The sequence below is a fragment of the Centropristis striata genome, chromosome 2 (assembly GCF_030273125.1).
Source record: "Centropristis striata isolate RG_2023a ecotype Rhode Island chromosome 2, C.striata_1.0, whole genome shotgun sequence".
Taxonomy (NCBI): domain Eukaryota; kingdom Metazoa; phylum Chordata; class Actinopteri; order Perciformes; family Serranidae; genus Centropristis; species Centropristis striata.
The window spans coordinates 18462638-18479496 of record NC_081518.1 but is presented as its reverse complement, the minus strand read 5'-3'; the positions used below and the strand labels follow the sequence as shown (position 1 = coordinate 18479496).

Here is a 16859-nt window from a genome sequence, read left to right as displayed (position 1 = left end):
GAGCTAGTTGTGTTTGGGCGGCTGTGGCTCAGTTGGGAGAGTTGGTTGGCCCCCAACCGAAGGGTTGGTGGTTCGATCCCCGACCATCGCAGCCTACATGTCGAAGTATCCTCGAGCAAGATACTGAACCCCAAATTGCTCCCGATGTGCTGTGTTCATCGGTGTGTGAATGAATTCCCAATGGTGGCAGGTGGCACCGTTTAGGGTAGCCTCTGCCACCAGTATGAATGTGTGTGTGAAAGGGTGAATGAGCGCAGTCTGTAGTGTAAAGCGCTTTGAGTGGTCGCAAAGCGACTAGAAAAGCGCTATATAAGTGCAGGTCCATTTACCATTTGTTGTCTTTACAATCTTGTCAAAGAGGAAAACATAATCAGAGGCTGAGAGGGACTGAGAGAGTCTGAGAGGGTCTGAGAGGGTCTGATGTTGGTGGTTCTGACCTGAGATAATAAACAAAGTGACATTAGGAAGCAGGAGGTAGGTTTCTGTTGTGAGCAGCAGGTCCCAGCCTGTCCTGGTTTCCTCCGGTAGCTGTGACAGAGTTCACTCTGACTTCTCACCGACACCCTGCAGCACAGGAAGTCAGCTGGGCGGGGCCTGAGGTGTTTGAGCGGCTGCCAGCCTGGATGTTCATTTCTCGGTTATCTTTCATCGGCGGCTCAGGAACCGTTCAGACCGAAACAGAGCAGATAAGAACGAGAGAGGCTTGTTTACACTCGCAGAACAGAGAGAGAGGTTAATCTGTGTGTGTGTGTGTGTGTGTGTGTGTGTGTTATCAGGTCTAATCAGTCAGTGGACTGAAGGACACAGTCAGACCTGCAGGAACAGCAGACCAGAAGAAATCTTTTATTTTATTCATTTTGTAAAAGTGTGTTTGTGTCGTTTTCAGAATTTGATGTGAAACAGTTTCAGCACTAACTGATAATCAAACGTTTCCTTTACGTGTTCTGAGCTCAAACTGAACATTAGAGGGCCCAGTGTTGGCTCTTAAGGACCCTGAGGGCCCTGATGGGACTGTTCCCTGAACATTACAGTTTTCAGTCAATCCTGGTTCAGTTTATTGAGAACGCTGATTGGTTGAATTCAGACAATGAAGCTTCAGCGTTCACTTCAAAAAACCCTCCAATAAATCCTCCAAGTCCTCAGGTCCAGGTCTCAGGTCCTCAAGTCTCAGGTCTCAGGTCCCAGGTCCCAGGTCTCAGGTCTCAGGTCCTCAAGTCTCAGGTCCTCAGATATCAGGTGCCAGGTCTCAGGTCTCAGGTCTCAGGTCTCAGATCCCAGGTCCCAGGTCCCAGGTCCCAGGTCTCAGGTCCTCAGGTCTCAGGTCCTCAGGTCTCAGGTCTCAAGTCTCAGGTCTTAGGTCTTAGGTCTTAGGTCTCAAGTCTCAGGTCCTCAGGTCTCAGGATTCAAGTCTCAGGTCTCAGGTCTCAGGTCTCAAGTGTCTCAGGTCCTTAGATCCTCAGGTCTCAGGTCTCAGGTCTCAGGTCTCAGGTCTCAGGTCTCAGGGTCAGGTCCTCAGGTCTCAGGGTCAGGTCCTCAGGTGTTAGGGTCAGGACATGATGTCATCAGTGTTTATTTTTTCTCTGTTGTAAAACACACTTGTTTGTCGTTTTGTCTGTGCGTGTGTGTGTACAGGTCTGTGGGCCCTGGTGAATAATGCAGGTGTGTGTGTGAACTTCGGGGACTCTGAGTTGTCTCTGATGGAGAACTTTCGGGGCTGTATGGAGGTGAACTTCTTCGGCACGCTGAGCGTCACCAGGAGCTTCCTGCCTCTGCTGAGACAGACCAGAGGACGCATCATCACCATCTCCAGCCCCGCCGGTGGGTCCCCACACACACACACACACACACACACACAAACACACACGCACACACACACATACACACACACACACACACACACACAGGATGGTGTAATAATTGAATGTCCCAGAATGAACCACAGATGGACCGACTGAAAGCTGCCAAACTAAACAAACAGAGCTAATCTCGTCTGTTTCCAACTGACAGCGCGCCAAAACATCAGAGAGCAAAAAGTATCACTCAGCAGATTTCACCTGAGATCACCCGGGTTCACAGAGGATCTGAGACAGAAACCAACTGAAACACACAGATGATCAGTAAACAGAGTCACAGAAGCTGTAAACAAACACTGGCTGATCCTGGACTTTGTCTATTTTGTGTTGCCTGAAAATAGGACACAACAACACAGTTTACTGCATGTTACTAGAGGTTGGGGAAAAATCCATAAAGTATAGTGTCGCGATATTTTGAGTGGCAATATTATATCGAATTATGGAGCCAAGTATCCATATTTAGTGTTTCCGACGGATGGCAGAACGGAAGTATTTTTGCAGTTTTTTCGCTGTAGCGGCTCACTGTTATGAACCTCCTGGAGATCCTGGTTTCATCTGAAACTAGAAGATGTCAATTTATAGGCTCTATGTGGACAGGATATTGGGTAAGGAAGATGTGGAAATAACGCTTCAGAGTTTGGGTTTCCCCCCCCCCCCCCCCATTTTTTTAATGATTTCTTTTTTATAATTATTATTTTACATTCAATTTTAAGTTTTACTGTAAGAAAAAGCAGTTGAAAAAATGTCAAAATCACAAGAAAAAAAGGCAAGATTATCAGAAAAAAAGTCAAAATTATCAGAAAAAAAGTCAAAATTACCAGGAAAAAAGGAAAAATCACAAGAAAAGATGTAGAAATTGAATTCATGATGTCGTGTTGGAAGTTGTGGAAATAGCCCTGCAAAGTTTGTCTTTTTTTTAGCAGTGAAGCTGGTTGTTTGTGAAAGTTTGATAAAATGCTGCAGTTGTTGTCTGAATACTGACTGAATACTTTGTTGGTCAGTCTGTGAGTTTGACTGTCATTGTGGAGAAATAAAAAGACTGAAGTGAGATAAAAACACTGAGAATTTTCTATTATTGGACAAAACAATTATTGATTGAATTTAATTTAGTGACACAAAATACAGTTAAACAGTTAAATCTCAATATATTGTATCAATACTCACCATATCGCACAATGATTAAAATCACATAAAGTCTGTAGAGACTCGTGGGGATGTTGAACACATTTATTCAGATATCTGAGTTCACTGAAGGAGACTCTGGCGTGTGATCAGATCCCCACAGATCTTTGTGTGATATCTCTCTGCAGCCTTGTCATTAATCCCGTGCTGACCTCTAAAACAGAATAAAACTGTGTGAATAGATCTTTGGCTCCTCTCTCCATGTGGCGCCCACGCTGCACTTCAATGTGCCAGAAACTGTGTCAAAAATAATAAAATGACAGAATAAAAGCATGAAACTGCTGGATGAATGGAAACACACACACCTGCTGTGCTGCACGTTGGGTGTGTTTTGGGACTGTGATGTCATGTTGATTTCATGATGATGTCACTATGCAGGTGACCAGCCGTTCCCCTGCCTGGCGGCCTACGGAGCGTCCAAAGCAGCACTGAACCTCCTCACCAACACACTGAGACACGAGCTGGAGCCCTGGGGTGTCAAAGTGTCCACCGTCCTGCCGTCCTCCTTCAGGACCGGTGAGCCCCCCTACACACACACACACACACACACACACACACACACACACACACACACACGTGTTGATGTGAGACGTAGAAACAGCCAATCAGATGGTCAGTGATCCTGATTGTTACAGAGTAAACTGCACTCCTCTTCCTGGCACTGTGATTACCTACAGACCATGTGTGTGTGTGTGTATTGTGGTTTGGCCCCATGTTGAACATGATGACAGCCCTCCCGCTGAGGAGAAAACTGTTCTAATGAGGACCACATGTGGGACAGACCATCTGTTTTCTCACACACACACACACACACACACACGCACACACATTAAAATTTGCTGACTTTCCTGCAGGGTGGATGTGATTAAAGAGCTGTTGGCCAATCGAAACCGCATTCTGCGTTTGTGTTCCTAGTGTGGGTTTAAAAACACACTGTCATCATGTGTTCATGTTCAGGAGACTGTAACAACATACATGAGTTAACCAGGAGGTTATGATGGGTTATAGGAGTTAAGAAGGAGGTTATGATGAGTTAAAGAAGTTAACCAGGAGGTTATGGTGAGTTATAGGAGTTAACCAGGAAGTTATGATGAGTTATAGGACTTAACCAGGAAGTTATGATGAGTTAAAGAAGTTAGCCAGGAGGTTATGGTGAGTTATAGGAGTTAACCAGGAAGTTATGATGAGTTACAGTTAACCAGGAGGTTATGATGAGTTACAGTTAACCATGAGGTTATGATGAGTTATAAGAGTAAACCAGGAGGCTATGGTGAGTTATAGGAGTTAACCAGGAGGTTATGATGAGTTATAGGAGTTAACCAGGAGGTTATGATGCGTTACAGGAGTTAAACAGGAGGTGATGATGGGTTTTAGAAGTTAACCAGGAGGTTATGATGAGTTACAATAGTTGTCCAGGAGGTTATGATGAGTTATAGGAGTTAACCAGGAGGTTATGATGCGTTACAGTTAACCAGGAGGTTATGATGAGTTATAGGAGTTAACCAGGAGGTTATGATGCATTACAGGAGTTAACCAGGAGGTTATGATGAGTTATAGGAGTTAACCAAGAGGTTATGGTGAGTTACAGGAGTTAACCAGGAGGTTATGATGAGTTATAGGAGTAAACCAGGAGGTTATGATGAGTTACAGTTAACCAGGAGGTTATGATGAGTTATAAGAGTTAACCAGGAGGTTATGATGAGTTATAGGAGTAAACCAGGAGGTTATGATGCGTTACAGTAAACCAGGAGGTTATGATGAGTTACAATAGTTAACCAGGAGGTTATGATGAGTTACAATAGTTAACCAGGAGGTTATGGTGAGTTACAGGAGTTAACCAGGAGGTTATGATGAGTTATAGGAGTAAACCAGGAGGTTATGATGAGTTACAGTTAACCAGGAGGTTATGATGAGTTATAAGAGTTAACCAGGAGGTTATGATGAGTTATAGGAGTTAACCAGGAGGTTATGATGCGTTACAGTAAACCAGGAGGTTATGATGAGTTACAATAGTTAACCAGTTGGTTATGATGAGTTACAGGAGTTAACCAGGAGGTTATGATGAGTTTGAGAAGTTAACAAGGAGGTTATGATGAGTTACAGGGGTTAACCGGGAGTTTATGTTGAGTTACAGGAGTAACCAGGTGGTTATGATGAGTTATAGGAGTTAACCAGGAGGTTATGATGAGTTATAGGAGTTAACAAGGAGGTTATGATGAGTTATATAAGTTAACCAGGTGGTTATGATGAGTTATAGGAGGTAACAAGGAGGTTATGATGAGTTATATAAGTTAACCAGGTGGTTATGTTGAGTTATAGGAGTTAACCAGGTGGTTATAATGAGTTTTAGGAGTTAACAAGGAGGTTATGATGAGTTATAGGAGTTAACAAGGAGGTTATAATGAGTTATAGAAGTTAACCACGAGGGTATGATGAGTTATCGGAGGTAACAAGGAGGTTATGATGAGTTTTAGAAGTTAACCAGGAGGTTATGATGAGTTATAGGAGGTAACAAGAAGGTTATGATGAGTTTTAGAAGTTAACCAGGAGGTTATGATGAGTTTTAGAAGTTAACCAGGAGGTTATGATGAGTTATAGGAGTTTACAAGGAGGTTATGATGAGTTATAGGAGGTAACAAGGAGGTTATGATGAGTTATAGAAGTTAACAAGGAGGTTATGATGAGTTATAGGAGGTAACAAGGAGGTTATGATGAGTTATAGAAGTTAACAAGGAGGTTATGATGAGTTATAGGAGGTAACAAGGAGGTTATGATGAGTTATAGAAGTTAACCAGGAGGTTATGATGAGTTTTAAGAGTGAAACCAGGAGGTTATGATGAGTTTTAAGAGTTAACTAGGAGGATATGATGAGTTTTAAGAGTTAACTAGGAGGTTATGATGAGTTCACGGTTTTGTGCTGATGTGAACACTTTATCCTGCTATTGTCCCTGTAATCCTGAAGTCCCCACTGTGTAATCCAGCGCCGCCTGCTGACTCAGTTTCATGTTCCAACATGTTCCTCGGAGCAGAGTCCTCTAAAGGCAGCAGGTCCTCACAGCCTCTTTCATCCTGTTGTTGTCCCTGTAAACCACATTAACCAGTCCTGTGCTGTCTCCGCAGGTCAGACCAGTAACCAGGCCTACTGGGAGCAGCAGCACAAGCAGCTGCTGCAGGGTCTGTCCCCGGCGCTGCTGGAGGAGTATGGTGAGGACTACATGTCCGAGACCAAGGAGCTGTTCCAGAGCTACGCGCGGCAGGCCAACCCGGACCTCAGTGTGGTGGTGGACACCATCGTGGAGGCGCTGCTGGCACCGGCGCCGTCGCCACGCTACTTCGCCGGGCCTGGCGTCGGCCTCATGTACTTCATCCACAGTTACTGCCCCTTCAGCATCAGCAACCGCTTCCTGCAGAAACTGTTCGTCAAGAAGAAGCTGATGCCACGTGCGCTGAGGAAAGAGTCAGGCTTTGACCTTAACCTGAGCCTCCACCACAACAACAACAACAACAACGAGGAGAAGCTGCAGTAGCTGCGAGGAGGAACTCTGCAGAGCACTGTCCTTCTGAACTGTTGAAGGATCTGACACGCGGCGCCCTGTGGCCTGGTCCGGGGCGGGGCCTGGTCAGGGGGCGGGGCCTCACCTCCGTCTTCATGTGCCTTTAATGCGCAGATAAACTCCCGTCCAATGATGTCACGGCGCTGAAACACGAAGACAAACTGTCGAACTGATCGTCGATCTGAATCTACTTTAGATTATTTTTAAAGATATTTTCACATTGTTTGTTTTCTGCATCAGAGCAACAGGAACAAGGATCTTTTCAAAACAAAAGCACAAATTCAGTTTCAGGCACATTTTCTGTTTTATACTTCTTAATTTTTTCAAATAACATTTTTATTATTATTATTATTATTATTATTATTATTATTGGGGGGGGGGGGGGGCTGCAGGCTTCCTGTTTGGACATCTAACCTTCAGAATAAAAGCACAAACTTCCAAACATTAAGGTGAATAAACGTTTGATCCTGGAGAGAAAAAGTTTAATGCAGCTTTGTTTATGATAATTCATAGATATTAGAATATACAACAAGTGAGAAATAAAGTCTGTTTTAACTTAAATATGACATATTTCTCATCGATGTGAAAAAGTTGATGAATTCCTTAATAACTGAGCCGTTTTCAAATAAATATTAAAGGGTTGTTGTTTTTTACTGGTTTCTAATGTGAAATTTCATAAAGTAAATTCATATTTAGTTTAATCTTCAGGATCTTTGAATGTTTTTATGATGAAACATGGAGCATTTTTATTTGAACTGTGTTGAGTTCTGATTCTCCTCCTCCAGCATTATTATTATTATTATTATTATTATTATTATTATTATTATTATTATTATTATTATTATTATTATTATCATCATCATTCTCTCTCTCTTTCTCATTTTCTCTTTTTGTTTTTGAATCAAACTATTTATGGTCTTTTCTTGTATCATCACTTGAACTGTGAATTTTCTATTAAAATAATGTAAAAAAAACAAAAAAAAAAAACAACAACAACTCAGATATGATGTAAAATGTTCACTCGTTCTTTGATAGGAATAAAGTTTAAACTTTTTCAGATTTTTATTCTGCTGATGTTTGATTTTTATTTGATGAATGTCCCAAGAAACACAAAAGAAAACCAAATTTAAAAATAACAAACGTAAGTAAAGCTGCATCATTAACTCATAGAGCCACTTAGGAATGTAGAATACATAATTTAATATATATGTGTGTATGTGTGTGTGTGTGTGTGTGTGTGTGTGTGTGTGTGTGTGTGATCTAATGTTAAACTGACAGAAACTCAGGTACTAAAAATAAAAAACTGTGGAATAAAAGTGGAAAAACTAAGTAAAGACATTAAACTTTAAGACTCGTGGGACGGCTGATGGTGACCTTTGACCCAGAGTGTGTTTCATTTCCCTCAGCAGGCTGCCGCGGTTCGAGGTGTTCCAGGACGAGAAGCTCAACCTTTATTACAGCAGCTGGAAGCCGTTTGGAACTGAAACCTCCTGATGACCTCAGAGAGTCTGAAAGATTCTATACATTCACTTTAAACATGAAGTCCTGCAGCTCAGACTCAAGCTGGAACCAGAACCAGGATTGGACCGCTGCTGCTGGAGGGGGCCCAGCAGAACCAGAACCAGGACTGAAGGTTTTATGAGGGAGTCTGGTGCTGATGGAAACGCTCCACAGAGGGCATCAAACTCAACACAAGCTGATTTAAAACTGTTTCTCTGTTTTAGTTTTAATAAAATATATTTTGCTGTTTCTCGTGTTCTGATTCTGCAGATTCATGTTTTAGCTCGCTGGAAGCTTGAATCCAAAAATTAACTTTTTTTAACATCTGAAGCTGTGAAATTATATTGAAGTACCTCAGTACCGTAAAATAAATATTAAATTATTAATCGATCTCTTGGCAGCTTTTTGTTGATATTTACTGTGAAGTCATTTTATAAATTTTACTGTGATGGATGTGATACTGTGATGGATGAATTGATAAGTCATGAGGTGATCACATGAACAGTTTGTCTTATATACCATGAGGTGATCACATGAACAGTTTATCTTATATACCATGATGTGATCACATGAACAGTTTGTCTCATATACCATGATGTGATCACATGAACAGTTTATCTTATATACCATGAGGTGATCACATGAACAGTTTATCTTATATACCATGAGGTGATCACATGAACAGTTCATCTTGAGGTTTTCTTTGCTGCAGTTGTCTGTTCCAAACATCCATCTCACTGAAGCAGCCCAGAGATTTCCCTCCACAGAGGAACAGACGGTTGAAAAAAGAAATGGTACTCGGCCAAGCTGCCTGTGTGTTTGAGTGTGAACATGGAGCAAGCTCTGGAGTCTCTGAGGACGTTTCCTTGAATCCAGTTTGTGGTCTTTACAACGTAATGCCATGGTTTCTAGGAAGCCGTCCCGTGGATGAACCAGGTGTGTGTCCTCAGACGACCCGGTGGTCCGGCTCCCGGCTCCAGGCTCCAGCGGCTGTAGGCTCCAGGCTCCAGCGGCTCCAGGCTCGGGGTCAGTGGGTTGAGCTGCTGGAAGCTTCCTGTTGGCTCTCCAGGGTCCGTGTTCGCGGCGCGCCGGGCCGAAAGGCTCGGCTTTACTCTGGCAGTGCGGCGGCTGAGGAAATCCGGCTCATTCCCATCAGGAGGAGACGAGTCCAAACGTTCCCTTGATTAGAATATGTTGCGTGTGTGTGTGTGTGTGTGTGTGTGTGTGTGTGGAGCCGGACCCCCCGGCAGCAGACAGCAGCCAACCAGGGAAATAACTCACATTGTTCAAAACTCTGTGGGAAACCAGCTGGAGAGGCACACACATACACACACACACGCTCGCCTCATCTGACCTGCTGCTGTTGAGGACACCTCCATCACACACACACACACACACACACACGCACACAGAGAAAACACACACACACTCACACAAAAACTCAGTTTATTGTAAACCGACAGTAAAATTACAGTAATTATTTCGATCAGGGAGGTCAACACTGTGTGTGTTAATGTGAGTGCGTTTGTCTGTGTGTGTGTGTGTGTGTGTGTGTGTGTGTGTGTGTGTGTGTGTGTGTGTCTGTGTGTGTGTGTGTGTGTGTGTGTGTGTGTGGCGGTGCTTGGTTGGATATGAGAGGCCATTTAGGGAGAAACACATTGAGAAAAAAGTGTAAGACTAAACATTTTTTCAGCACACAACCCTCACAGGACACTATATGTGTGCGCGTGTGTTCTCAGTGTATGTGTGTGTGTTCTCAGTGTGTGTGTGTGTGCATGTGTGTGTGTTGCATTTTCAAAGCTTTTATTAAACAGCTGACTCTTGTTTTCATCTCTGCTGCTACCAACAGCTCACGTTCACCTCTTCATGCTCCAGTCAGTCACTTTCAGCTCTCTTTAGTCCGTTTCTGTCTGAATATAAAGTTAAAACATGTTTACCATAAAAAAACATAAAATCTGATTATGAAATTATGTTAAATGATGTCTCACTGCATCTGTCTCCTGCATTGTGGTGAAGCTCATCAGATTAAAGTGATCTGTAGTTCCTCTGTTAAAGGTTCCTGCAGTGACTCGGTGGTTTATGGTCCTCTGATGAGTCTGACAGTTATCTGAACAGTTTGTTGGCTCTCAGTGAACAACACTAAGCTGGAACTGTGGCTCATTTACATGTCGTGACCTTTGACCTTTCAGAGCAGAGGGAACACGTCAGGGTCCAGAGTCTCTGTGATCACAAGCTGAAACAGTCCAGACACGGAGAGGTTTAACCCTTCAGAGGCTGCAGGCTGGAGAACATCCTAAACTAAAGCGCCAAGGCTGACCTCTGGATATCTGAATTCTTTACAGACACGCCCAGGACACAACATTAATATTTCATTTAATTTATTCATTTTCAATAAAGCATTTGTTAATTTGTTAATGTTAATTTAAATACCTATACACACACACACACACACACACACACACACACACACATTATATATATATATATATATATATATATATATATATATATATATATATATATATATATAATCAAACCTTCAATATACATTGAAGGTTTTAATAGATATTCTTAAACTTTCATTTCATATATATAATAATGGTAATGGTAATATAAACATATGTTGTCACGTTATTAAACATGATTAAACTCTGTCTGATCAGTCGTGAAGAAAAGAAACATCAGGTTCCACCGAGATTTGAACTCGGATCGCTGGATTCAGAGTCCAGAGTGCTAACCATTACACCATGGAACAAATAATGTCAATATTGAATGTGACGTCACACACGCCATGTGTCTTACGTCACCTGATGTCTTCCACCGACACTAAACTGATTTAAATCTTTTAAAATAAAAAGGACTGACTGAGTGTTCGTGTGGATGCAATAAAACACATGGTGGATATTATCATGGTTATACAATGAATAAAGTGTTGATCAGCACTATAAATAATAATTATTAAATATCTTTGGATGAACGTTGAGGAGAAAAAAATTTGGGCACAAATATTGTTAATTAAAATATTCTAATTTTTTCGTTTATTCTCATTGTATAATTACTGTCAGTTATTATTCTAAGTTCTTCTGATCATTTATCAGTGTTTAGATCTGATTGGTTAATTATCAGTGTTTAGATCTGATTGGTTTATTATCTGTTTTTAGATCTGATTGGTCCTCGTGAGGCTGACAGTCCCACCTCCAGCCACCAGATGGCCCTGCAACACAGCTGCTGAGCTGAGAGGCTTCCTGTCTGCTGCTGCACCACCTCATGGTCAGCTCCTGTCAATGTGTGATAACTACTGATCGTGTCTGTTCTGACAGAATCTGTACTCTCTAGGTTTTTATTCAAACAGCTTTTATTCATATTGTTTCATATCAGAATATTTAAGTTGTTTGATAACTGAATCAACTTGATTTAACCTGATTGTCTCTGACACTAAAAGCTGGAGAAGAAGAATCCCTCAGACTTCCTGTATGTCTTTATATAAACACGGAGCTCAGGGACCCAAATCACATCAACCTGAACCTGATCCAGGATCCATGGAGCCGGTCCACAGGAGGAAACCTAATCCTGCAGACCATCGACCCGCCGGACTGATGGAGCCTGAGACCAGAACCCATACAGGACTTTATATTATATATTTATACATTATATAGATTCTATATTTAATGTATACATTATATAGATTCTCTATTATAGATAGACATTATATAGATTATATATATAGATTATATATACACATTATATTGATTCTATATCATATAGACATTATAATGATTATGTTGCGTAGAAACAGGCCACAGAGAGTAAAACCGAGGCAGCTCCTTTCTGGCTGATATGAAGCTTGGTGTGGTCCTGCAGGGTCTGGAGGGGCCTGGTGTGGTCCTACAGGGTCTGGAGAGGCCTGGTGGGGTCCTACAGGGTCTGGTGGGGTCCTGTGGGCCCCTGCAGACCTCAGGTGAACAGTGGTTGAGCAGCAGGTGGACTCTGCAGGACTCGGAGTCTCTCACAGTCGGCTGCTCTGATTATCAGGATGAATGTTCACCTGAAACCTGAAACCTGCAGAGTCAGCCAGTCTGCTGCTGCCGGGCCTCTGCTAAACCAGACACTATGTGTGAGTGTGTGTGTGTGTGTGTGTGTGTTTAATAATGTTTATTTTTATGAAGGCAGGTTTGTGATATTTCAAATGTAATGTTTGTTTTTTTTCAAACAAACCAGGACCTTCACCAGGAGACATGAAAAAAGACAAAAAAAAAGATGTAAAAATACCAAAACATACATTAAAAAATACCCCCAAAAAATATGTAAAATATGCCAAAAAACAGTAAAATGATGAAAAAAAGATTTGAAAAATACAAAAAAGGTAAAATAAATAAATAAATACATAAAACATATATAAAAATACCTAAAAGATTGAGCCAAAAAAAAAAGTAAAATGACCAAACAAGATACAAAATTATAAAAAAGACACTGAATTACTATAAAAAGCCCTGAACTGTTTCCAAGCAGAGTGAAACACATTAAACATGTGATTCAAACATAACTGAACACGTTTTTACTGAACTACAATCTGATTCATATTTCATCAGTTTGAGTCGTAACTTTAACATAAACTGTAATAAATGATAACTAATAAAACAGCTTTCTGTCTCTATGGATATAATCTCTATGTATGAATATTTATAATATCTATGTATGTATATCTAAAGGGAACCTCATCTTTGCTCTGTGATAATAAAAACCTTCATGGAGCAACAGGAAAATGTTTTATTAGATTCTAGGCAGAAAACAGTGAAAGCTGTTCTAAAAGGTTAAAAAGCTGAGTCAGCGATGATGAGAGCCCTTCCATCAGAACGATTCATGATTCATGATTGTCAGTTTGCACCAGAAGCTTCTACAGCGGTCTGCCCTTAAACTGTGCTTTACCAAAGCACTGAAGTCAGAAAAGCCCTGTCCACTCTGTCCCACCGGTCTGTCCACCAGTCTGTCCCCCAGCGAGGAGACATCAGACGGCGTCCTGGTATAAATTAGCCCCGTGTTGGTTTGTGGCTCCAAACAAAGAGAGTTTTCATGCAGCGTCTTCCTCTCTGAATGTCCTTTTGAGTCTCTGAGTCCTCAGCAGACTGTCTCCAGAGAGGACAGGCACCAAGTCCAGGTGAGACGTCCGTCCTCAGCTGCTGCTGTCTCATATTCGTATGTGGAAGTTACTGCAGACAGAAACACACAAACAGGATCAGTTTCATCTGTAGGAACCAAAGAACTCCTACAACAGACTCCGATGAGAGTCTCTACCACAGTTCCCATAGACTCCTATGAGAGTCTCTACCACAGCTCCCATAGACTCCTATGAGAGTCTATGGGAGTTTTATTTACTGATATTTAAATATAATCACTAATAAATGATGTTGTTATTATTACAGATTAAACGACACAGCAGAACACAGAACCAGAACTTTTAATTCAGTTTCAGTTCATGTTGATGCAGATTGATATTTTATTCTGTGGTAACAGTACTTGTACTGCCGTACTCGTACTTATCCTGCAGTAGAAGTTGTACCTCAGGAAGTCAGGAGCCTTTGAGATCATGTTCTCGAAGTCTGAGAAGGACAGCTTCCTGTCTCCGTCCAGGTCCGCCTCCTCAATGGACTTATCACAAACCAGTGTCACCTCCTCTGGACTTAGCTCCCCTTTGGTCAGCTTATTCACCGTCTGTCTCAGGTCCTCCTTACAGAGGAAGCTGTCCCTGTTAAAGTCTGGGACAGAGGGACACAGAGAGAAAGAGACACAGACACAGAAAGACAGAGAAGCAGAGACAGACAGACACACATAGACAGAGACACAGAGGGTGAGACATTCATTTAAACACTAACAGGCGTCCTGATGAGTTCACATTAACATTTTCACGTGTTTAACCCTTGACCTCTGTAGGTGGTGTTTATGATGATTGTGATTATTATTTATATTTATTTATAATTGTTTGTGTCTCACCGTAGATCTTGAAGGCGTAGATGGTCTTGAGTTCTCGAGGAGAAGTTTCACAAAGTGCAGAAAACAAGTCGACAAAGTCGTTGAAGGTGAGGTTCCCCTGTCCGTCCTCGGAGAACGTCTCCACGATCCGGTCCCTGAAAGGGTTCTCCTGTCAGGACACACACACACACACACACACACACAAGATGGTATTTTTCTTTGATGTCACATCTTCTGATGGGTTATCAGCGTAAAGTGGGCATGTCAGTAAAGAGGAGACTCGTGGGTTATCAATATGAAGTGGGCATGTCTGTAAAGAGGAGACTCGTGGGGTATCAACATAAAGAGGGCATGTCAGTAAAGAGACTCGTGGGTTATCAACATGTCAGTAAAGAGGAGACTCGTGGCTTATCAACATAAAGTGGGCATGTCTGTAAAGAGGAGACTCGTGGGTTATCAACATAAAGAGGGCATGTCTGTAAAGAGACTCGTGGGTTATCAACATAGAGTGGGCATGTCAGTAAAGAGGAGACTCGTGGGTTATCAACATAAAGTGGGCATGCCTGTAAAGAGACTCGTGGGTTATCAATATAGAGTGGGCATGTCAGTAAAGAGGAGACTCGTGGGTTATCAACATAAAGTGGGCATGCCTGTAAAGAGACTTGTGTATTATCAGCATAAAGTGGGCATGTCAGTAAAGAGGAGACTTGTGGGTTATCAATATTAAGTGGGCATGTCTGTAAAGGAGGAGACTCGGTGGTGTATTTTTTTATTTATATTTATTTTTATTTACTATTTTTTTAAATAAAGAGGGCATGTCAGTAAAGAGACTTGTGGGTTATCAACATGTCAGTAAAGAGGAGACTCGTGGCTTATCAACATAAAGTGGGCATGTCTGTAAAGAGACTCGTGGGGTTATCAACATAGAGTGGGCATGTCAGTAAAGAGGAGACTCGTGGGTTATCAACATAAAGTGGGCATGCCTGTAAAGAGACTTGTGTATTATCAGCATAAAGTGGGTATGTCAGTAAAGAGGAGACTCGTGGGTTATCAGATGGATTAGTACCTTGAGCTCCGGCATGGTGACGATCAGCGTCAGAGGGACTCTGATCTCGGGGTTGTTGGTGTAATCCAGCGGCACTAGATGTGGAGCGAGTTCTCGGTACCTGCCGTGTAACCTGCAACAGATAGCGCTCCTTGTTTGTTTGTTTGTTTGCATAAAATAAAAAACGTTTAAAGTGAAAGAAGAGAAAATAATTAACTCTCTGTCATCGTACCTGTTTTAGTCCATTTTATTTATTTATGATATTTTAATGTTCTTCACTTTCTAGAAGAAAGATTCAGTGATGTCATCTTTTCTTATGACCATATAATCTTTATATCAGCGGTATATTATGACAATAACAAATGATTTTGGTGATCATATAATAACATAATGTAATATTATTGTGACAGGAAGTTAAACATGAATCAGACAGTCTTCTTTATGTAAGCTGTAAGCTGTAGCCCCGCCCCCTGCCTCCAGCTAATGTAGGTGTACTTTATCATTATTATTATTATTATTGGTATTGTTATTATTATTATCATCATTATTATTATTATTATTATTATTATTATTATTATTATTATTATTATAGGGTGGACTCACCGCAGGATCTCTTTCCTGGTGAAGAAGGTGCAGTCCTGTAAACAAACAGAGAGTCAGCAGGATGAGAGCAGCTGCAGCCAATCAGCGAGCTGCTGCTGAAGGATGTCTCAATCACAATAATAATAAATAATAATAATGATATCGTGATGGATGCTGGTTGTGTGTGATGAGGACCTGAAACGCCTCCAGCTGCTCGTCGGTGAACGTGCTCTGCTTGTGTCCCATCCTGCTCTCTCTCTCTCACCGCCGTCAGCGCGCCGCATCACCGCCACTCCGCTCAGGACCGCATGATCCGCTCCGGCACCCGCACCCCGACCAAATCCTGCTCCTCCGCCGAGTCCGGGTCCGGGTCCGGGTCCTGTCCGGGTCCGGGTCCCTGCCGAGCTCTGAGCTGCCGAGAGGCCGATCCAACCCAGCAAGAGAGGAAAGGTGAGAGGAGGAACGCCCCAACGGTGCGGTGAGAGGAGGAGAGGAGAGAGGGGGAGAGAGGAGAGATGGAGTGATGCATTCAGGGTCGCTCAGAGATTCCACTCTTCATGAAGCAACAGTTAACCCTATAAAGCCTGAACCATGAAATCATTGCCAGAAAATTCTAATGTTTCAAACTGGAGTGTTTATTGAACCTGCTGGGGGGGGGGGGGGGGGGGGGGGGGGGGAATAATCAATTTGCATATATGAATTTCAATTTGTATCATATTTGATACATCAGGTCTTTTTGTGCACTAGTCATAGTCACTCACAGTTTGATTTTGTTTAACTAACAAAAACAGGGGGGCGCTAACGAGCACCGCATGGATCAGACGCTTTCCTGAGAGGCTCTGTCGCACCCTCACTAAAACTAAATTTATAACCCACACTTGCACTACGAAAGTTTAATTATGAGCACCACCGGAAGAAATGTTGCCAAAGGGAAGCTCACAAACCCAAAAGCAGCCTCCAAGAAAGAGGGTAAAGCTGCTATTGCTGTTGAAGAAGAGGACGATGCTAGCAGCCAAGCCGATTTAGCTAGCAGCTCCACCGCTCGGATCGGAAAACTGGACCAAGACATGTCTACTAGGTTCAATGCACTGGACTCAAAACTGCACCTCGTCCAAACTTCCCTGGCCGACCATGCGGCCCGCATTGAGGACTTAGAGGGGTGTACAACGGACCACG

At 42.3% G+C, this 16859-nt stretch overlaps 2 protein-coding genes and 1 non-coding gene across 5 annotated transcripts in view; 1 reads left to right on the top strand and 2 right to left on the bottom strand.

Moving 5' to 3' along the window:
* hsd11b2 (hydroxysteroid (11-beta) dehydrogenase 2) overlaps window positions 1-8444 on the top strand; it is an 18291-nt gene extending 9847 nt beyond the window's left edge. The window contains exons 3-5 of one of the 3 annotated variants that reach the window (XM_059355577.1): window positions 1633-1818; window positions 3414-3551; window positions 7999-8444. In XM_059355577.1, the coding sequence (XP_059211560.1) occupies window positions 1633-1818; window positions 3414-3551; window positions 7999-8231 (557 nt within the window). In that variant the 3' untranslated portion in view covers window positions 8232-8444. Of the gene's footprint in view, window positions 1-1632; window positions 1819-3413; window positions 3552-6155; window positions 7821-7995 lie in introns of those variants that run through there. The other 2 variants (XM_059355571.1, XM_059355581.1) reach the window with 2 other exon arrangements.
* A 2328-nt stretch (window positions 8445-10772) lies between these two features.
* trnaq-cug (transfer RNA glutamine (anticodon CUG)) lies at window positions 10773-10844 on the bottom strand. The gene has a single exon. It is a non-coding gene; the product is annotated as a tRNA-Gln (tRNA).
* A 1538-nt stretch (window positions 10845-12382) lies between these two features.
* Window positions 12383-15984, bottom strand: LOC131990205 (calcium and integrin-binding family member 2-like). The gene is made up of 6 exons (XM_059355609.1): window positions 15879-15984; window positions 15705-15739; window positions 15123-15234; window positions 14078-14225; window positions 13647-13842; window positions 12383-13296 (listed from the first exon to the last, which is right to left on the bottom strand). The coding sequence occupies exons 1-6, from the start codon at window positions 15927-15929 to the stop codon at window positions 13275-13277; spliced, it is 564 nt and encodes a 187-aa protein (XP_059211592.1). The 5' UTR covers window positions 15930-15984; the 3' UTR covers window positions 12383-13274.
* Between the last annotated feature and the right edge of the window lie 875 nt (window positions 15985-16859).